General features: G+C 44.3%; 2 protein-coding genes across 8 annotated transcripts in view; one reads left to right on the top strand and one right to left on the bottom strand.

The window, feature by feature from the left end:
• Window positions 1-284: 284 nt before the first annotated feature.
• BROX (BRO1 domain and CAAX motif containing) lies at window positions 285-19,600 on the bottom strand. Of its 6 annotated transcripts, none has more exons than XM_056488548.1 (14): window positions 19,511-19,600; window positions 17,568-17,698; window positions 16,802-16,908; window positions 15,234-15,330; window positions 13,841-13,936; window positions 13,117-13,189; window positions 12,685-12,790; window positions 12,058-12,147; window positions 11,228-11,313; window positions 9,790-9,871; window positions 8,614-8,764; window positions 7,073-7,232; window positions 6,547-6,633; window positions 285-677 (listed from the first exon to the last, which is right to left on the bottom strand). In XM_056488548.1, exons 2-13 carry the CDS (start codon window positions 17,666-17,668, stop codon window positions 6,547-6,549), a joined length of 1,236 nt encoding a protein of 411 aa, XP_056344523.1. In that variant the 5' UTR covers window positions 17,669-17,698; window positions 19,511-19,600; the 3' UTR covers window positions 285-677. The 6 variants fall into 6 exon arrangements, 5 of the variants coding, with proteins under 5 accessions (XP_056344523.1, XP_056344524.1, XP_056344521.1 ...); XR_008840209.1 differs by lacking the exon at window positions 285-677 and adding an exon at window positions 2,284-2,508 and having other exon boundaries at window positions 2,626-6,633; XM_056488549.1 differs by lacking the exons at window positions 285-677; window positions 19,511-19,600 and adding exons at window positions 2,284-2,508; window positions 19,009-19,189.
• Window positions 19,601-19,715: 115 nt separating this feature from the next.
• Window positions 19,716-22,113, top strand: part of AIDA (axin interactor, dorsalization associated) — a 28,460-nt gene continuing 26,062 nt past the window's right edge. Inside the window, exon 1 of one of the 2 annotated variants that reach the window (XM_056488545.1) lies at window positions 19,716-19,957. In XM_056488545.1, the coding sequence (XP_056344520.1) occupies window positions 19,848-19,957 (110 nt within the window). In that variant the 5' untranslated portion in view covers window positions 19,716-19,847. The remainder of the gene's footprint in view (window positions 19,958-22,113) is intronic. The other variant, XM_056488543.1, reaches the window with a different exon arrangement.

The raw sequence follows: 22,113 nt of genomic DNA, 5'->3' as shown, positions 1-22,113 counted from the left end.
TAATCTGTGAAGTTGCACCAAACACATTTCTGTACCATTCAGCTTCCCACTTTGCAAAGAAGAAAACCTGTAGCCTCTTTTAATTATCTTCTCAGACTGGCCAGATTCAGCTAATCTATTATTTGCTTTAAATAATTCTACAATGGGTAGCAGATTTTGATAAAATAGTTAGTGTATGCAACAGCCATACAGAGATCTGAATTTGGAAAGAAGCAAGTCTTGGAAAAAACCTGTATCCTGTTTACCAGTTTGTCTAACCAAATACATTGGCCAACTTCCATGTTTTATCCCAAAAATTCATAACTCCTTGACTGAGCTCATGACAAAACTCCATGACAAAAGATTCACATCAACCTCAGTTGTGTCACATTAAATGTGTCTATTGGAAGACTGACTTGGTGGTCTTTGTAAATACCACAATTCCTGTATTTGTAACTTTCTCCATTTTTAATACTGATGTTTTTTTGTGGAGATTTCCTGTCATACTCGAGATTTTTCCTAAACATCCATAGCTAAAGCTCCTGTTTCCTGCTGCAGTCTTGATCTGCAGATGCTGCTTGTGTCCTGCCATTCAGATGTTGTGTGCACAGGGCACTGCTGTTATGGTTTTACAGAGGACCATCATGATTTATCCCTGGTTGGCAGCTCAGCACCACACAGCCACTCACTTCCTAGCCCTAGGGGAGAGAATTGGAAAGGCAAAACACTAGCTGAGATAAAAGCAGTTTAACCAAATTTTAAAGAACAAACAAAAACCAAAACAGAACAAAACAAAACCCAAAAAATAAAAATCCAAACAAACAAACAAAAATAACCCAAAAAACAAACAAGGAAGAGAGAGAAAAAAAAAACCTCCAAGCCCAAGAAAAACAACAAACTGATGCCCAACCAGTTTCTGAGCCAGGGGAGCCCCTGCCAACCTCCATCCCCATGGTTTGATTGCTGAGCATGGCATCATACACTGTGGGAAATCCCTCTGGTCGCTGGGGGACAGTTGTCCTGCTGTGTCCCCTCACAGCCTGCTGTGCACCCCCAGCCCTCTGGGGCATGCTGGCAGGGCAGTGTGCAGAGGAGAGAAGCCCTTGGTTCACATTTCCAGCTGCCCATCATTGTCCACCCCACAGCCACGACAGGCAGCTGATAGACACAGCCTTGGCCAGCAGTGGGTCTGTCTTGTGGCTAGCTGGAATGGGCTCTGGCCAACATGAGGGCAGCTGCTGCTCACAGAAGCTGCCCCTGCAGCCTTCTCACTTTGAATCTTGCCATGGAAACCCAGCCCAGGACCCCAGAGAAACCCCAGGCAGATGCACACAGCATCACACCACTCTCTTCCCAAAGGGCAGCTGCCCTGGAGAGAGTGCCAGGCCCTGGGACAGAATAGCTGCAGGGACACAGGGCAGGAGGATGTCTGTGTTTGTCAGTGCTCCTGCTCCATGGCCTGAGCAGTGTCCTCTATGCAGGGGTAGCTGCTCTCCTGGTCACAGAGCATGCACGGGCTCCTGTCAGTAATTACACAGATGTTCTACATAAAATAATGCAGGTGTAACTTGTGACACCTCTTCCCAATTTAAAGCTGCAGGACTGTCCCAGGGTGCACTGTCTGTGCTGGGCAGCTGTGTGAAAAACTGCACCAAAACACGAGCTTTGCTGCCCTTTGGTGGCCATCACTCCAGCAGAGTCCTGTGGGAATTTTTTATCCATTCGAGAGGGCTCTGTTATGCAGGAGCCATCAACACTGACATTGCAAACAAGTCCTTCTATGGCAAAGCCAGACAGAAACATTGGAGGCATGAAGCAAAATTATTAAAACCCTCACTTGGCTCTGAGAGACAGATTGGACTCCTGGAGACACCAGCAGATGCATGGCTGGTTCAGATTGGGAAGACTGAGCCTGTTGTGCTAGTGAGGCTTCATCCAGAATATCAGAGAAGTTATTCCCAAATAACCCCCTTCACATACTATATAGAATATCCCACAATGTCACAGACGTTGGTTAGTACTGGGATTTTGTACAGCCATAAGAAATTCTGTCTAATTATTTTACTAAACAAGAATTTGGGAAGCCCATCTCCTCTCTTCCTGTCCCAGAACTTGACATGCTTCATTGTAGCTACTACTTCCATAGGCACCCAATTCACATATCTTCCTTACTTAAGCTCTCCTTTAAACAAGGATTAAGCATTCTCCCTAATTAATGAATTTGCATTAAATTGCAGAAAGTAACATTCAAGACAGTTTTCTTGCTACTGTATGTAAAATTTTAAATAATGAAATAAAACATGGTACTTTAAGATTGTTTATTTTAAATGGTATTCTGAAATTCATTGCTATATACAAATTTTCCAACTATGAAGCTTAAGATTGCATGTTGACTGTCTTCACAAAGTAAGGCTGCTTGGTCAGTGATTTCAGAGCTGATTCCATTGAAGTGGGATTACTCAGAGTACAGGATGGCTTCAGGAAGCTTGTAATCCATGAAGACACCAACATCAAAAGAGGGAGGGCTTCCTACATAAAAAGATAATCAAGGGTCCCCTGGGTTGCCATGGGACCTTTGCTCACCAGTGGGCAAAGGTGTGAGAGAAACCAAGGGTCACTGTGGAAAGGCCTTCACACTGCACTCACAGCCTGGAGACAGCTACACACTGCAGGGGCTTTTCCATGCCAGTCTTACTGTGCTTTAGTCCTCACTCAGCTGGGCCAGTGACAGGAAAAAACCACAGGAAAAGGAAAAACAAAGGAAGCATATGCAACTATGGCAATTTAAGAGTGATCTTTAGAGACAGAATCTTTTTAGAGATAATTAATAGGCATGAACAGGATTTATGTTAATGCTGAAACTTCAGTTTAGATACCAGATACAGGGATGGGATGAAATGTTTCAAACCGCAGCCAACAGACATTCATTTTTTGGAATTCCATGGAAGACAGATGAACTACTGCCTCCTCTCATGTTCCCCAATACCAAAGGTAGAGATATGCTTCATGAGTTTGTTTTATACACAGACAATTAAAAATACACTTTAGTAATGTTTCCCATTAAAACCTTACCCATAGCACAGTACTGAAATCAGTGCAACAAAATGACAGGAAGGAGTATTTACAAGCATATGGTATGTACCAAATTTGCAAGACAAGAAAATTCTAAAGTGCAAAGTTGTCTCTATTCTACACAGAAACAGGGATCCATTTTCCTGCTCGTTGTACAAACCACTACCATCATTACAGACACACCACAGATCCATGCTGAACATCCAAGTGACCAACCATCCCTAAGCTGATGGGCAAAAGTCCTCTACCAAATCCAGTGGGAGGCAGACATCAGCATCCAAGGGCCAGGTTTAGTCCCTCAGCTGTAGGTGTGTCCCATGTTGGATGGAGAGTAACTACTGAAATCCCAGGAACACGAAACATGAAAGAAGTGTATTTAAATACATGGAGGAAGGTATTTAAATAGAAATCCTACAAAGAGCTTAATGGTTTGGCTTACAGTAGATTAAAGACAATCACTGCTTTTCTTAAAGCACAAAACAGAGGGCCCAGCACTCCGTATTTCATTCAGCTGCAGTTCTGTCCTGCTTAAGATGGGGCACAAATTTTTAAAGACTATTTACACCAACAAGATTTGCAGGCTGAGCCATGAGAGCCTCCAAAACGAGAGAGGCCACAAAATCAGGCTCTTGCAGCATTAGAATCTTAAAAAGTCACTGTCAAAATACCTCACTCTTAAAAATTACTAAAGGGAGCTATAAGAGAAGGAACATGGCTGCTGGGTTTCCAGATTCACTGAAACTCCCAGTTCACTCACCCATATTCTTAAGCATATTGGACAGTTAATCTATATCCTATTTACAGTAATTCCTGCTACTACTCAACAAAACCAGAAGAGAAAGCTGCTCATTGCCTCACAGCTGTCTCTACTTTGCAAACTAAACAGTCTCCAGCTTCTTATTTTTTGGCAAAACCATCCAATGTTTGCCACAGGATTTCAGCTACAAGTAAACAAAGTTTGTCTTGAAAAGCAACACATGTTAAGTGAATTAGTTTGTTCCATTAGTCTATTTTTAAACTACTACATCATATTTACTGAAACAGCTATGGCATAAGAGGTTACACAGCTAGGCTTAAGTAATGTCACCATCTGACACAATTAACTTGGTTATGCCCCAAACTATTTACAGTGAATTTGATTCAGACAAACTACTCAGTTTGAGAAAGTGTCCAAAGAATTCCAAGTCCATAAAATAATCTTTCCTACCAAGATGTTTGGGAATGATTTAGTCATGATTGGTTAATTTGATTTTAAGATATTCCTCTACTGGAACCCATGGGTAAAAGCTGCATTGGAAGTGAGTCCCAGGACCTACATGTGCATTAGCAAAGAAAGGTAGGTCTGTGTCACAATTTGCAGCAGATGGAAGGGAAAATGAGGGGAGGAGGGAAAACAGGATCTATTCTACACAAAAAGAAAGCTAATTCAGTTGAGCTGTTTACATATTGACAAAGAATTCTGAAAAACAATGAGTAACTCAAACATTGCGATTATGAAACTGAGTTAACTGCATCTTGATCCTTAAAGGGGGCAGGCTGAGCAAATGTTGATAGCTACAGCTGGAATACATTCTTAGAATTAAAATCTATATTAGAAAACTAATCTCCACACTCCACTCTGGCAAAACCTAAGCTGGTCTTTTAACAGTGCAAGAAGTCTAATGAATCAGCTGATCAAGTTAGGAACAGATTTGAATAACTCTTCATGAAACATACCCCATGCAGCTCCAGAAGAAATGGAGCCATTTTAGGTCCTCATTGATACTCATTATCCTCTAGGCCCCTGCAGAAAAGAAACTTCTTCCAATAAAATTCAGCTCACTTTACACTTATTTTTATGTGTAGAACTGACAGAAAGAAAAATCCATGAAGCAAGGAAGTCTGCATTTGACCAATGAACAACAGCCAGCTTTAAAAGTCTCTGCCTTTTGTATCAAAAATTTTGTATTTTGTAATTTGGTCCAGTATCTCACAGGAAGAGTCTTGAGTTTCCTATTAACCTCCTCAGCAGCTTTTGTTCCACAGGCTTTCAAGGAGTTACACACCTGCTCTTTAAGCTGACTCCAAGCCCCATAGAAGATTTCAGATGCACTGAATTACAGCATGGTGGAAGGTGAACAAGAAGTACAAAGTGAGGAATGTGTTTACAGTTTACATCACGGTAAGTGCATTAGCCATCATGTTTGCTGGAAGGGTGAACATTGTCAGGCTGCTCAGTTTCTCTCTCAGGCAAGGAGAAGTGCAGCAACTGGTACCAGGGATTGCAAGGCTCTCACTTCAACACATTCATCACATGCCTTTGCATTTGCAGCAAATCAGAAAGATGTTTTTGTTATCAGAGGTGTTTTGCAGTGATCAGCACTAAAGAATGCTGTCACATTTTTCACAGCAGGCAGAAATGGAAGCAGCAAGTTCTACAAAATCCTTTCTTTCTCAGCCTTGCCTGGGCTTGGCGTCTTCAGAAACAGCTGATTTCAGTGCAATACTGCAAAAGCTGAGAAGCAGCCCTGTTTACACAGGGCATAAAGGAAATCTAGAGCTTGGCTTCCCAGCTGTGCCATCAGCTCTTCAGCTCATGTTTCCTCCCTATTCTCCTGACAGCTTCTTACAGATACCACCCAGATGGAAACACAGAAACTTACTTCCAAATCCATTACTTTAGCATGAAAGCTTCAGGAATTTCAGTGCCAGGAGATCTGAACTGTCTGCAGACTTCAAACTTAACAAAGCTTTGAAGATTCAAAAGCTCTGAATGAATGACACAAGGATGCTTTGCTTTTAAGCACTTTCATATTGCTTGGTGCATCGCTTTCAGATACAGTTTGATATTAAAGGATTTGAATTAAAGGACAGACAAAGCTAAGGTATCTTACTACAAATTCTGATATAAAAACCCTAATATGTAGAGGAAAGGACAGAGACTAGTAGTTTCAGAACATAAATTGTGCTCCTGTTATGCAGAACTTGAGGTTTCCCAAGTTCTTGCAAGTCCTGTGAAATACCACAGGAGTGTTACAAATCAAACCCAGATTTTCCTCCCTTGCTACAATTAGGTGAATTGGAACATGACACGGTTCTAATCCTAAATGACAAAACTTGAATAAATACAACTGTTCATGCAAACTTCTGTTTGCAGAATTGGACATGATATAGCATATAAGGTAATGGAAAAAACCCTCAAGCATTACAATCATGATACTTCCTTTGCTATTTGTGGGTAAAACTAAACCCACAAAAAGAAACTCCCTAGAGGCACAATAGGAACATTTAAGCCCACTCATTCTATGATATCCCACTAAAACCAAAAGTAAGTCAGATATAAATAACCTCCTGGAAATCCACCACATTCTTAAGCAAGATAGACACATATTAACAAAGGTAAATTAAATTAGTGTTCTAAAAGAAAAAAGGAGGATCAAAAAAAGGAGATCAGAACTAAAGCCCCAGAGTCCTATGAATTGGAGTTTCAAAGTGAATTCAAAGCACTTATGGTACTTAAGAAATCTGGCATCCAGTGTCTTTTTGAGGCTTTATATCTGGTTCCTTCAGTGGTTTTACTTCTTCATCTGGTTTTGGTTTAGCCTGCAAACAAGAAGAAAAAAAACCCAACTAAATACCACAAGTACAAACCACTGTGTCTGCACAGTATTTATGCACAGCTAACTTTACAAGTTTTAATCTAAGAGTCCCCTCTCTTTTCAAGGCTGAAAACTTGAGTAAGCCTCAAGCAAGAGGGAAAAGCCAACTGTTCCTGTTTCAGCATCCTTAAATGAATCTTTCTCTAGCATTCACTCCAGTAACATTACAGGTCTTAGTGAAAAATGAGCTGATTTTCCAGATGCTGGCAGAGTGGCAAAGGTTAATTGACTTGCCACTGGCACAACAGAAGGATGAGCTTAGGTGGTAGCTTTGTGTCTGTTTCCTACACTGAGCTGGGGAATGTTACAGAAGAGCCAAACTAACTCTGTGTGATACACTGAATAAAGCCAGAGGGAAAGAACAGTACATAGGATTATCTTACAGTGTCCTCCTTTGGCCTCTTAGTGAGATCAAATGCTGCAACTGTTTCAGGAGTCCAGTGTGCGTTCAAGGCAGGAAACTCAAAAGGAACAGGCTCTACTAAGCCATAGTTTGCTTTCAATTCCAGCTGGGGAGCCTCTGCTGGCACCTTCTGGAAATAGCTGGAACAGAATACAGAAATGTATTTAAAATACAACACACCATGCAAGTCTTGTTTGCAATTTTAAACAAAACAATCTGGGTTTTCACAGTGGCAAGCCCTGCTGCTCTCTTCCATTTCATTAAGGCACTGCCTAACATGCATTCTGCCAGCAAGATTCACAAGAACAAAAGCAACTCCTTAGTATTATTGCTTGTTCTCTAACTGTGTGGCAGGTTTTCTTCTACTTCATAACCAATGAATATTCCCAGTGCTTCAATGAGAAGAGCATCTTTTGTCCATAAAAACCCATCAAAATACAAATGACGATTTAAAGTACTTCCCAAGGGTGAAGAGGACAGTTCTTCTCCTAAACAGTCCTAATGTGCCACAGTGGCTGATGGCAACACAGCAGCCCCCCAAAGACTAGCTACAGGGCAAAGCCTGACTTGGGGCGCCCCTCTGCCCTTGGCAGGCCAGCAGTGTGCCATACACTGACACACTCTGCCTCACTTCCTGTGCTGCACAGAGCTCTCCCAAACCAGCCACTGCTTTCTCTTTCCAATTATTGTTCTAGAGGGATATGGATGTGTTGAAATCTCCAGTATGCAGTTGCTGTAAGCTCTGACAATGGGTAGTTGAACCAAAGCATAGCAGAGCATTTCTCTTCCTATTTGCATTGCACTTTGATGTACTTGACCATCCTTTTCATTTAATACGTTCCCCTACTATGCAGGTCCTTAAATATAATGAAAATGGAAAAAATAAATCTATTATGGAACACTAAATCATAACAGGAGGGAAGGAAAGAAATAAATGAGCAAAAGTACTCTAAAGACAAACTAATATTGATATTTTCAACTGAAATCAAAACTTGGTACTTCCAAACGCTTTTTGAAAGGACACTGATGAACAGAAAGCCCTACTCACCCTAAGCATGATCTTCACTGAAGGCAGCACTGTGTTTTGACTTCCCTGCTTCCAAAGCAGAATCACCTATTGGTTTTCCCCACCTCCCCCTCTGTCCTCTTTTGCCTACTACATCCCAGGAGACAGGAAGATAACATTTAGAGCAACACAGCAACTTCTGCAGATTTCCTCCTGTGCAGAAGGAAAAGTAACCAGGTGGCTGAGGAATGAGGGAAGAAAACTGCTCAGCCTCTCCAGATGTCAATCCAACCCACCCTGCTGAACTGGCACAGGACACAGAGTGGGACAGCACAGACCCACTGCAAATCTGCCAAGAGAAAATTACAGAATTGCAAATTTATCTATAAGTTACATGCCATGCCCTAAAGGAATGTAACAACTGGAGAGTAAAATTTACCATCCCATCCTGAAATAAAGGCAAATGAGGTAATAACAACTCATACAGAGTCCTGTACCAACCATGAATTACTTACATAAATCCATTCTCTCTCTGGCATTTTTCTAGTGTGTTCTTAATCAAACTTCCTAATTTCCTAAAGAAAAGATGTCCAGAAGGTTTGGCAGTAGTCCCAGGTCCTTTGGTTTCTCCATATTCTTTGCACAACGCTTCAGCCTTGGCAAAAACTATGCAAGAAATGAAGGAAATAAAAATTATTTACATGATGCTCCTAAATCATCGTTCTGCTCTACAGTGCTTCTGTCTTCGAAGACACCAGAATCCAGTCATGCCTCTTTCTTCTTAGAAACAAAACCAAACTAGTTCAAAGACAGCACTTACAGCCAAGACTTACTGCAAGTGACTAGGAACAGGAAAAGAAAAAGATAGCTTTTTGGGTGAGAAGATGCAGGAAAGCATTCTTATGTGTGGGGCAAAATGCAACAATAAGCTCAAGGATGTGCCACGTGGTAGGGAAAAACAGAGGGTGTGAAGGTGTCCACACACAGCTGATGCCCCATACCAAACAACAACAACCAATATGGAGTGGGAGAAGTAGCACTCTCTCTGAACAGCAGAACAGTATTTATTTTACTCAAAGAAATCCAACTTAGTTTATTCTTAATAATTTTTTTATTTATTTTTAAAACTAATATTAAAGGTTCCACTTTGAAGATTTGAGCATTTTTATACACTGCAGTAAAGTTATACAGTGCAGGCCATTGGGGTAGAACTAGCTCTGAAGAGAGAAGAATGGGCAGAAGACCTTGAACTACTGCAAACTTGCCTGAATATACCTTTCAAACGAATAGAAAATAAGTAAGTTACTGAAACCTGTTTAAAAATTAATAATCATGATCTAGATTTACTACTTATCTTCCAAAGCAGAAATGGCTGCACTATTCTACCATATAGAACAGTATGATGACCAGATGACCAGACCACTGGTTTTTACACAGTATATTGCAGGAAGCTCAAAGCCAGTCTTTTAAGCCAGGCTGAGAAGATGAAATTTTCTGCAGCACTGTTATGAAAGGCAGTCTTTGGTAAGACAAAAAAAAAAAAAAAATACACTGTCTCTATTCAAAGATGTGCTGAATTTCCATCAGGTGACAGGTAAAAATCTTTATGGAAGAGCAAATTAAGACAATACAGCAAAACAGAATAGGCATGGCATCATCAGACCATGTATTCCAGTCTCAACCACACTTACATTTCTCTGATTCCTGCAGAGATCTGATTGCTTCCCCACATTTATCACTTGCCAGCAAAGTCTGGCCATGGTAACAGTATGCCTGATGGGAGAGAACAAAATCATTACCAACATCTCTGGGCACTTCTACACCAATTGCCTTCTCCTGCTCCTTACAGCAGCTGCAGCTCTTTGAAGCTGCCTTTCCCTGCAGGTAGTTGACAGCTGGGGAATGCAAGTCAAAGCAGCAGTCACAAGGCCATTAATGCAGTTCAACATGAGCACTGTGAATGAGAACCATAAACACTTCGTACAAACCAAGATGTCTCCAGTCTGGCCAAGAGTAAATGAGTTGCATGAAGCTGTTTGAGCTGAGACACTGGCACACAGGCCAGCCCAAGCTCTCACTGTAGCAGTGTGCAGCACCAAGCCCCAGCACAGAAAGAGAATGAACCCCTAGCAAGTTTAGAAAGCTAAGACTGAAAACTAAAACTGGCTGAACACTCAAAAACTCCATCTGCAACAAACATCAGTGAATCTGAAAGAAATGAGATGCTCTGCTGTCTGAGATATTTTGTCAAAGTCCAAATAACTTTTCCATCCAAAAAAGTCCCATTCCTTCACACCTGTGTTTGAAGGTGGTATTGTATCACAGTGAAACCTGAATTACCTATTATCTGTTCTCAGGAGTTAAGTTTAACTAGTAAATACAACAGGTGAAGGAACAATCCCATCAACTAATGCCTACCTTGCCCCCCTTCCTTTAGTGTCTGTTCTCACAGTACAAATCTATTCAAATCCACCATTGCCCAGATCCCTCAAATTTAAAAAAAGGGGAAGTACCACAACTCTGACCCTCCCTCACCTCTCAAACCTGCTAATAAGGCAAGCAGCTTTTAGCTACAGGTTCAGCCTAAGAGAAAGACAATGATGCAAACTGCTTAGCTTGGGCCTTTTGTACAGTACAAAAAAGACAGACTACAGGCTGTGGTAGGCTAAAGGCACAGCAAATTGAGCAGCTGAGGATCTCAGGAGCACTGCAGCACTTGCTAGGAGATCCATCAGGCAAATAGGGCAGCTCTTGGAATGGTACCTTATGGTACTTAATGCAGTATGGTATTAATGGTATTATTATGGTATTAATACAGTAAGTATTTCATTCAGGACCTTCATAAAGATGCTCAGCTCTGAACTGTGCCTAGGATCAGACTGCAATGTAGATAACAGAGATGACCACTATGCTCAACCTGAATGGCTTCAATTAAGATCTGTGATCACAACAAATCCACACTGCTGCAATTTCATTTGGCTCTACAAAACCAGTTCAAATGTCACTGACACTGCACAATTCCTCTTCACAGTACGGCAAGAAAGCCAAGGCAATACTTAGCCCCCATTCCCTATGCAGCCCTTTGCAAACAGACAACAAGCTGTGACTGCTGCCACCCAAAGTACTTACGTAGGCCATGTAGAAACAGCTCTTCAAGTTTAAGTACTTCCTCCATTTACCTGCATAGGTTGGATCCAAACTGGATAATGTTTGATCTGTGAACATGTGTTATGTAAAGTTATGCTTAAGACATTTCCAAAAAGAAAATCCCCAAACTCATTAAAATTCTTAAACTTAGCAATAGATCCTAACTTTAAAGTATCTACGAACAAGGGACAAAAATTACTCCTGAAAAGCACAGAAAAACTGTAAGAAAAACCCCAAAAATATGCAGCTATCATGCAGCTGTCCCTAGAATCCCTGAAAACCGCTGTCCACTAAGTCTGGATGGCTAATTCTCTAAGTATTTTTAGGCAGAATTTGAAAGCGTGTTCCTAGTTTAAGTTCCAGTAGGGACCTATAATGTGACATATGTTCTCCTGACTCCCAGACTTCTGCACTTCTCCCACTTGCTTCAGCAAGCCCATAGATCATCTTACTAATCTGGAAGGTGGTATATAATGAACCCACTCCACTCTCCATGCTCTGCATCACAACCTGCTGCCCAAAGTCAGCTGGAACACACTCCATTGACATTGGGCCATTTGTCTGCTGTTAGACTGCCTTCCTTCACTAACATTTCCTACCATCAGAAACAGAAAAAGATTCCCACAAAACCAAAAAGCCTTATCAAAATACGTGCTGATAACTGAAGCCTTAAATGTGGTAAATAGAAGCTAAATACACACTCCATATCCACTGAGAACAGCACTAATATTGCAGTTTATGGGTGGGTGAAGTATATCTGCTGGCAAGAATGCATAAACCAAGTCACCAAAGATACAAAACAAGATACTCACCAGCTTTTTGGTAGAAGTTGGCTGTTTCATAAGCAAGAGCAGCTATTAGGCCTGGATTGTGTTTCAGCTCAATAGCCCGAGCAATTGTCACTGAAAAGAAATTCCACACCATGGTTTAAGTTTAATTGAAATGTCCCATCACATCAAATCAGCAGAGGCATTTAGGGTTTTAAAACCCCTGCATGAAGTGAAAATAGATGTTGTGCAGTCAAGCAAACAGCAGAATAAAGACAGATTGTTTCTTGGATAGAATGATTCCAATTTAATAGAAAAACCAAATGAATATTAGCTTTAAGATTAGCTAATAAACAGAAGTTGCACGTATTTTAAAGTAAAGGAACTGGGGATTTATGTTAGGCAAGCATGGTGGTGAAAGGTTTGCAGGAAAGGAAAAAATAAGAAAAAGGAGGAGTGCCACACACAAGTTCTTCCAAAGTGTAAGATACTCCATATTACAATTGCAATATCAGACTGATTTGTGGCATCTTCCTTCTGTAATTGTAACGTAATTTTTCTTTAAAAGCAACCTGCCCCACTACACCACAGTACTTCAGGAGAATAAAAAACCCATGGCCTTGCTGCCAAGCAGAATTCATGAGACACCAGTGACCCACTGTTTGAAGATACCTTCTTGAGCTTCAGCTTGACACTGTATGATGTAGGAGTCTATAAGTCGAGCTTCTAAATCTCTTCCCTTTTCCACAGGTGTAATCAGTTTTGGAATGTGACTTTCCTAAATACAAAGCAAATCTCAGAGTTAGTTTAGGCCTAATGCCAGTGCAAAACAATTGCCTCATTCCTACATGGATGTGACACACAGAGTGAAGGTCCCAAGACAGCACTGTAGCACATGGTATGGGCAGACAGACAAACTACTCTTCCAATGCCACTGGGAATGAGCTGCAGGGATTGAGTGGAACCACAACATATTAATACCCTTCTGTTTCCTGTATCATTCAGATGGTCTCAGGCATGTGTGCACAGCAAAGGCCTCTCTAAGACAAAAAGTCAAGTATTTGAGACACCTCAAAGAACAGACAGCAAAAAAAGTCCTTCTACCTTCAGGTGTTTAAAAATCCCAGCTGCTATCTTCAGGCTGCGGTGAACGTCTTTTGCTTCATCTTCTGTTATACTGAGAAAACAGAATGAATCAGTATAATTATAGTTTAAAATGGCCTCTAAGGTCATTTAGTGCCACCTCCTGCTTTGGGGCACCACAACTGGCAACAGCAGATCAGGTCAGTTATGGCTTTGTCTAGATGAATCTTAAATCCTTCAAGAATCAAGAGCCCACTCATTCCCTAAGTGACCTGTCCCACAGCTGTCTTACCCTCAGAGTAAAGGAATTCCTTACAGTGTCCCATCATGAAATAACCATATAGAACTCACTTGAAAAAAAAAGAAAGGTAAGATCCTGTGATGGCTCTCAAGTAAAAGGCACACTCAGTGTTAGAAGCCAAGGATTTAGAAGTCTGTAGGGCTAAATGTCAGCAGAGCTGTGATTTTGAGAATCTCAGTTTTGTACCTGGACATTTAGAAAGGGACTGATGAAGGGTTTATTGACAACTTACACTTTCTCTGTATCACAGTCACATGGTACAACTGCATTTGGTTTACAGAGGCAAGAAAGGATTGAACTGCTTGCGTGTAAAGACCAGTTGCCTCCTGGAACTCCTCTGGACACGTACCACATGTCCAAATTCAACAGGAAACCCCCAGAACCTGCTGAATCTTTGGTGGAGTATTGCTACAGCAGAATTGTTGAGAAAAGAAAACCACTTACTCTTCTTTTCCAGCGAGTCTTGATGCATATTTTGTGTACCATAGGGCTACATTAAATCCCATGGAAATCAGTTCAAACACTGCATCCTGCTGGGCACTGAAGAAAGACAGACAAATCCCACAAAAAACTTAATGGATTCAGTTTTGTTCTCACATCTCTCTCTGCTGATAGTTCACATAGCAAAAGTCAACATTTCTCTCCATAAAACATTTCTTATTTAAGATGTCAACAATTTTCAATTCAGAACCTCCTACTTGCTGAACTGCCTAAGAGAGACTTCAATTTTTTTACTTATCCCCTTTAAGAACTCATAATTAGAATCTTCCACATTCAGATGCCCACCCTTCCCTTTTGGGAACATTTATTTTAAAACTGTAACTTGAGATTTGTGTAGCTTTGGGTGTGGCTGACATAATTCTTTTTTTTTTTTTTTTTTTTTTTTTAATTGCACATTTTGTGGAAAGCCTTGCCCTGCAATGTCCACTTTAAAGTTGTACTGCTAAGTTACTAAGTCAGAGACTGTTACAACTCTCTCAAATGAATGTTTTTGCAAACATTTATGCAATTGCAGACACACAGCCATGTGCAAATAGCAGGAAATTTCAAAAGCTAAAACCAGAGTCTTTGAAAAGACTGAACTTGCAATCACAAGCTCAGTACAGCTTAGGAACTAGCAAACCTTTTAAAAAGAAAGATGTGGGAGTGGGAAGAATAATGTTGGCACAAGTACAAGTGTGTATGACTGTGAGAAAATTAGAAGAAAGTCCTAATCAACAGATTTTATTCCACAGGGAATAAAAGCTTTAAGGAGGTCAAGCACTTCTAGCTAAAGCTTGAAAAATTTGTAGGCTTGGTTATACAACACAATTACCTCCAATAGCAACAGACAAGCGAATAATTCAGAAGGTTACAGATCTGTATTCCTACTGGAAACAGATTTGCTTGTTTGAACCAAGAGTACATGTACTCAGAGCTACAGAGGAGGAGAACAAATTCAGATCTTCAGCAACACTGGAACCTCCAAATACACTGAAGTTTCTGGTCAGGCAATAGTGCCAAATTAAGTTTTAAACTGCAGTGAGCTTTGTTAACCATGCTCAACTCACCAACACCCTCAAGGCTCTTCTTTCTACTGCTCTAGCCAACTGCAGGTTTGGTTTGCAGATCAACTGAGACACAGCAGATCCTTCTACCATTATTGTGCATTCTCACAGCTTTACATAAAGGCCACGCACACTTCAGAACCCCTAACACAGTACAGCAGTTACCAAAAACACAGCAACACCTTTTTAGAAACTCCTTTGTGTCCAAGACTTTGCTACATTTCTGTTTCCCTTCAGGCCTGTGCAGCAGAGAGCAGCTGCCTACCCCGCACTCAGAAAAGCACACACACCTCGGGACTTGTCCTTGTAACGTGTCTGTCCACTTGAAATTCTGAATATATCTCAACTTGCACTCTTGGGAAGAGTCATCCAGTGAAAGGATAAAACCTATGGAATAATAAAACAGGCAATCTCAAAGTGGGAAACAGAAATGAGTAATGAAGGAGATGGATCAATATGAATACAGATATAGATAAAGGAGTGCTTCTTGCTGAACCCTCGAACCCCATGTTACTTCCTAGGGCTTTTACTTCTCACTATATTGAGAACAAAATATGGAAAAAACCAACTGGCTATTCCAGGAAACTGCTTGCCCAGCATGTTGCCAACTCAATCCTGAGAATCTTGACTGCTCAAGGAAAACCTGGCAGATGTCTGCATGTCCCACACGGTGACAAGCTGGGAGTGGGACTGGCCCAGGCACAGGATGGCCAAGGTTGTTCAAGGTGAATGAGTGGCTATCTCTGCCACCACAGCAGCAACCAGGAAATTCTAGGAAAAGCTGCCTGGTCAACGGGGAGAGGTAAAAGGGCTTCTAAGCATGGGCTCACCTAGTCACCATTTATCTCCAGGGCTACATGAAATTGGCTCTTTATGCCCAGGAGCACAGAAAAGAGCAGTTAGTGGGATGAAGCTCATGCTATGGGATGTTCAATGCCAGCATATGCAGGCCCAGGAATTTTTTAGAGAGGTTGAAGAAGGGCCTTGGTCTGATCAGGTCTTACAGACTTTAAGAGGCCATGGCAGCTACTGGGGCTACACTTGTCAGTGTGTTTATAAACACAGAAAATACTTCCTTTCACATGCAGAAGATTTTAGTGGCCAAGCATGATATTTTCCTAAAGAAACTCTCCAAATCCTGGCTGTACCAACAGGGATTCTTATCTGAGCTTAGATGTGACCTTAGCCTACATCCTCCCAGGGGCTCACTAAACCAACGTTTACTTCCCAGAGACTGAAGGATCCCACTTTCCACAAATCAGCTGATTCCTGAAAACTCAGTCCTAAGAAACCTGGCCGAGCACCTGACTGCTAAGAGAGAGTTACCAAAATATTGGCAGAAGGAGGGTTTCAAAAGAATGTTCCAGCACAGGTGAACCATCTACTGAAAACGCAGATACCATGCTAATGACCACCTAGATACATACACACCTAAGAGAAGCAGCAGTAGAAGGCAAACTTGCAACATACAGTCTAACCAGCAGTTTACACTGACTAGTAAATGATATCAACTAACTAACAGACTCAATTTATACTTAGGGAGCAACTCGCCACCACCTAAGATACAAATACAAGTTTCCTCCACCAACAGGAAGCAGAACGAGGTTAAAGACAGGAGGGCAGGGCTACCAGCACTTAGTACAGGCACGGTCAAAAAGGACAATGAAACTTGGAGGAGGGGCCTGGTGAACAGCCACCATTGGTATCAAGTACAGAACTCATGAAGACACTCTCCTTCCTGAGAAGTGTAAAGCTTCTTCACAGGAGATCAGCACAGTTAACATTCTGAGAAGTACCATTAAAATTGAACTGATACTTCTCTTGATGAATTAGTAGTCATGCTGATAAATCTCCCTACCTTGCAGGAGTGAGAAGTACAAGTCAGCTGCATTCTTCATCATTTCTGGATTACAACTTGAGTCTGTAAACAGCTCCAATAGCCGTGTTCGAGACAACCGCAAGTCACTAAGCGAAAGGAGAATAAAAAATGAAAAAAAAAACCCTAAGAAATCCTATTAAAAATGCACTAATACAGAAAAAACTTCCTTTCTCCTCTGGATACATGTCTGACTCTTTAGTACAATCCATTCTGGACACACAGCAGTGGATAATCAGTACTCAATCTACTGCTCTAACACTTATCAAAATAACTATGCCTTTACCCACCAAGAGCTTGAGTACAGAGAGAAGAAAGAGAAGTAACAAGCAGGAATGTTCTTCAACATTAGAATGGGATGATGAGACGAAGAGATAAGAATAGATCTGCAAAATAGGCTGAGATCCCTTTTCATTACATTCCTATCCACAACAGAACAGTCAGGCCTTATCCACTTATGGAAATTAAGCAATCTTTTGCAGAGGAATGCACAGTCATCAGAAAAACAATAAAGTGTTTCGTTTTTTGCCTCTGCACAGTTGTAATTGGCCTTGCTGTCACTCAAAGACTTGAAAACTGGATAATTAATTCTCTGTAAGCAAATGCTCAGTGTTAGCAGTGTCTTACTGCCTCCCTGCCTACACATCTCTACTCATCTTCAGCTCAAAAACTGAAGAGCAACCATTGCTTGAAACAATGTCCCCCACACTGTAAGAGGCAGAGTGAAGTTAGTCCCCAGTACACTTACTTGCAAACCTTTGTTGCAGCTGGAGTGGTGGCTACCCCATAATAATTAAATGAAACAGGAGCTGTAGCCTTCAGAGGGTTGCGATGGAACCAGTGGGTCATTTTCTTCCTCTAAGGTTGTTTATGCCAAATCTAAGGAGTGGAAAGGAAAGAATAGCTGCAGGAACTGGTACAACTCAGGGGCTGCACATGTCCTGCTCCTCTGCTCAGAAAAAGATATTCTAAATGTAAACAACCAGGCAAGAAATTAATTTGAATTTTTTTTTTCCCCATTTGAAATGCCAAGCTTCCATATGCCTTGTGCTCATCGTCCATGTGAGAATTGCACTCTCTTGAAATACAAATGCTTTCTGAGGCAACAAGCTACTACCTACTTTGCTCTATGTGAACACATCCATTGCTAGGAAAAAAACCTCATTTGTTACCTCCTGCATAAAGCTGTAAATTATATGAGAATCACAGAATCAATCAGGATGGAAAAGACCCCTGAGATCACTGAGCCCAGCCTTTGACAGAACATTCCCATGTCAACTAGACCATGGCACTGAGTGACATGTCCAGTCTTTCCTTAAACACCTCCAGGGATGGTGGGTGACTCCACCACCTCCCTGGGCAGCCCATTCCAACGTTTAGCAACTCCTCATGTGAAGAAATTCTTCCTTATGCAAAAATCTGAACCTCTCTTGACACAGCTTGAAGCCATTTCCTCTCAATCTGTCCCTTGTTGCCTGGGAGAAGAGGCTGATCCCCAGCTTGCCACAACCTCCTATTAGGGAATTTTAGGGAGTGATAAGGACACCCCTGAGCCTCCTTCCCCTTTTCCAGGCTAAATCTCCATCCACTGAGATCACTTTACTGTACCTGGTCCATCTGTGAATAGCCTGTATTTGAGAGCCTTTGGTATAAATGAATCTGCAAGCACAAATCCTGAGTGAAAACACAGATCTATTTGTGTATCAGACCTGGAAGGTTGGGAGAGCAGAGATAAACCCGACTATGTCTTTTCTTTCACTTCGATCTCAGCAGACAAATATAACACAAGCACTGCAGCGAGCTTTACAACAGCACTGTGGGGTGATAGAATATAAAGGGCACATCCGGAACATGGGAAGGCCTTACTGGATAAAAGGTGAAGCTCCTTCTCCATGAGGACAGAAGAAACAAGTTGTGTGCTCTCCACCCTCAAAGGCTTTCCAGATCTCACTGGACAAAGCTCTGAGCCCGGGTGAACCTCGGAGCTGTCTCTGCTCTGAGCAGGACGCTGGACCAGAGACCCCTCAGCACCTTTTGAAATCCCTTAAGTTCATCCTTATGAAACACTCTGCAGTTTTGCTGAAACAAACAAACCCAAGATCCGCCAGCATGGATCCTCGGGACCGAGCAGGGGTCTCGTTCACCGCGCCGTGCCTGCAGCTCTGGAGCCGGTCCCTCAGCGCACCCACCTGCGCAGCGCTGTCCCCGCGGTTATGGCCCCGGCAGCTCTCGGGCCGGTCCCTCAGCGCACCCACCTGCGCAGCGCTGTCCCCGCGGTGCCGCTCCCGGCCCGGGCCGCTCCCACAGCTCGCAGGCCGCGGGACCCCGGCCCGGCCCGGCCCCGCCGCTCCCGGCGCGTCACGCGCCCGCCGCCGCAGGCAGCGCCAGCCGAGAGCCGATGGCACCGCCCCATCGCGCCCGATCGCATCGACCCCGCCGCTCGCCCTCCTCCCCGCCGCAGTCCCCGGCCCGCCGCCGCCAACGACAGCCCCGCGGCTGTGCGGCCTCCCCCCGGGACAGCGGCCGCCAGCGCGGCCGGGCCCGCAGCCCTCCCGCGGGAAGAGGGGACGGAAGCCCCGAACGCCATCAACAGCGGCGGGAGCGGGGATGGAAGCGAGCCCGCAGCGGCACCTGCCCTCTCGGAGGGGGGGACAGCCGCCGGCGGCGCTGCCGGGGGGCGCCGGAGCTTACCTGGGGGCGGGCCTGCGGCGGCGGCACGACCGGTAGCGGCGGGAGGAGCGCGGGGAGGAGCGGGGCGGCCCCGCCCGCGCGCACGTGACCGGCGCCATGACAGGTACCGGGGCGGAAGTGGCGCGCTCGCCTCGGTAGCGATGGCGCGGGCGGGCGCGGCCGGCGCCGCCTCCCCGGCGGGGCGGTGCGGTGCGGGCGGGAGGCGCCGCCGCGCTCGGCTGTCCCGGGGGCCGGGCCGGGCTGGGCTGTGCCGGGCGGGGCGCTGCCGGCGGGAGCGGCTGTCCGGCGCGGTGGGTGCCCCGGCGCGGGGTGAGCATGGTGCCCTAGCGCTGGGGCTATGTCGGAGGCGGCCCGCAGCCTCCTGCAGCGCTGGGGCGCCAGCTTCAGGAAGGGCACCGACTTCGACTCCTGGGGGCAGCTGGTGGAGGCGATCGACGAGTACCAGATGTGAGTGCGGGCCCGGCGCGGCCGCGGAGTCCCGGCGAGGCGCGGGGGTGAGGGAGCGGCCCCGGGCGGGGCGGGGCAGGGCAGGGGCCCCGCCGGGCCAGGCCGCGGCCCCTCACCCCGGGCCCCGCCGGGGGGTCCGGCCCTTCCCCGAGGCGCGGGGCAGGGGCCGGGGCGGCCCTCGGGAGCCTCGAGAGCCGGCCGTGCTGCTCTCTTGGGAGGGCGGCAGCGGCCGGCATGGAGCTCAGAGCAGCCTGGTCTGGCGGAGGGTGTCCCCCTGCCCATGGCGGGGTGGAACAAGGTGATCTTTAGTGTCCCTTCCAACCCAACCCGGGTTGTGGTTTTGTGAGCGCGGGCTGCCGGGGTGGTTGGTTGGTGGAGCCCTCGATGCTCCCATCCCATCACCAAGTTGCCCTGGCGCCACACTTGTGGGAACGGAGCGACCTGGCAAATGGGCTGTCTAAGCATCAGCCTCAACCAAAAACCCCACAATCAACCCATCAGAATGAAAAGGGGCCCATCGCACGCTTGCGTGTTGTGTCCCTGATGGTACCAGGGTGGGAGAGTGGGGAACCTAGCAGCCCCAGTCAGGCTGGCTGGCACAGGGTGAGACCACACCATCCACAAATCCTTTGGCAGCAGAGGAGTATCAGCCACAGGACACTGATGATGGACTCCTTAGAAACACACCTGGTACCTTTAGTCAGATATTCTTCCCTACTACTCCATTCACCATGACAATGGAAGTTATTTCTTCATGATTGGAGTATTTCAGGCTAGGCTTCTCGTGGTGAATTTTCTGGAAGTTGTCAAGAGGGTTTGTGCTTGTTTGCCAAGAGAAAGTCAGCTGAAGAGATGCTCCCTGAGGGACCTTTTAGCACTGTTCAGGACTGGTCAAGATGGGTTGTAACCACACTAGCTGCCAGTTCAGTTGTCATTCAGAATTACTGGTTTGCTGGCCACGTACCATGTGCTCAGGAGAGGCTGTAATATCATCATTTCATTCACTCACCAGGAAGGATGATGCAAGTTCAGTGATTTGCAGTTTGCTGATGGCCTTTAGAGTAGGGCAAGCTGTTACTCTACAAACCTTGGCAGAAAGATGAAAAGAAGTTCTCTTCCAGATCTGTATCTCGGCAGAAAAAAAAGAATCATCAAGAAGTGAAAGAAGATATTTTTACTAACTGCCCTTATGTGGATGTCTACAAGGAGTCCAGTAGAATCCTAATGCTTTAAACTGTCTAAGCAGTCTGAGCAGTGAGTTTCATGTTCACTTTGGAGTGAAAGGTCTTTGGGCTCTCCTTCTGAGCTCTCTTCATTGAGAAGTGAGGTCACTAAGCATTTGCAGACAGTCCAGTTTGAGAATTGAAGTGCAACTTCTGTTGCCTTCCTCACTCTGTTGCTTGTGTGGACAAGAGCTGAGGTGATCTCCACAGCCTGCCTCTGTTCTGACTTGGGAGCAGTGTGGTGTCTTTATAAGGAAGCTTCTCTTGGGTGGAAACTGCTCTTATCACTGAGTTTCTACTAAATACTTGACAGTAGGTGAACTCTGTGGTCTGAGGACTGAGTAGAAGGGAGAGAGAAGCTCAAGGGATTACAGGGAGAAGCAAAACCTTTTCTGTGTGTATATCTTTTTTATGCTGTATCTTTAGCAGGTAAACTAATAACAATATCAAGCTATAGGATGGAAGCTGTAAACAAGCAGCACAGGGCAAGACACTGAGCTGTAGTTGTAGAAAGACATTGCAGGATGGGTTTATGGTGTTGCCTTCTCAAAGGCCCCCGAGATGGTGTGGTGCTGCTCTTGTTCAAGTGGAATACCAGTGCTGGGAACACCAACACAGTCTGTGCTGATCCACACAAGCATCCTGGAGGGCAGCTGCTTACACTGAACTTGCTGATGCTGGGAAAGCTTGGATTTTGGAAAAATCAAAGTCCTGGTGTAAAACACAATTATGTACCTCCTGTGTCAATCTGCTCAGCTCAGGTTACCCCTGGAAGTGCAAGAAGCTTGGTAAAAAGATTGGCCCTCCATTGTTCAGATGATTATTCATGCAGGAGCCCTTCGAGCTGTCAGCAGTGGCTTCCCTGTTAAATGTCCCCATCTGTGGAACTTGGTCTCATCCAACTTTGAACAAGCTTCAAGGAGAATGCCACAT

The sequence above is a fragment of the Oenanthe melanoleuca genome, chromosome 3 (assembly GCF_029582105.1).
Source record: "Oenanthe melanoleuca isolate GR-GAL-2019-014 chromosome 3, OMel1.0, whole genome shotgun sequence".
NCBI classification, from domain to species: Eukaryota; Metazoa; Chordata; class Aves; order Passeriformes; family Muscicapidae; genus Oenanthe; species Oenanthe melanoleuca.
Note: the sequence above shows the minus strand (reverse complement) of the source record. Positions and strands in the feature narration are given on the sequence as shown.

Bases quoted from the DNA above. Each gene is read 5' to 3' on its own strand.
- BROX (XM_056488548.1), bottom strand. From the start codon at position 17,668: ATGACCCACTGGTTCCATCGCAACCCTCTGAAGGCTACAGCTCCTGTT. The intron at 12,791-13,116 runs GTAGAAGGACTT...CTTTGTATTTAG, and splicing joins GGATTTTTAAACACCTGAAG to GAAAGTCACATTCCAAAACT. The intron at 11,314-12,057 runs GTGAGTATCTTG...ACATGTTCACAG, and splicing joins CAACTTCTACCAAAAAGCTG to ATCAAACATTATCCAGTTTG.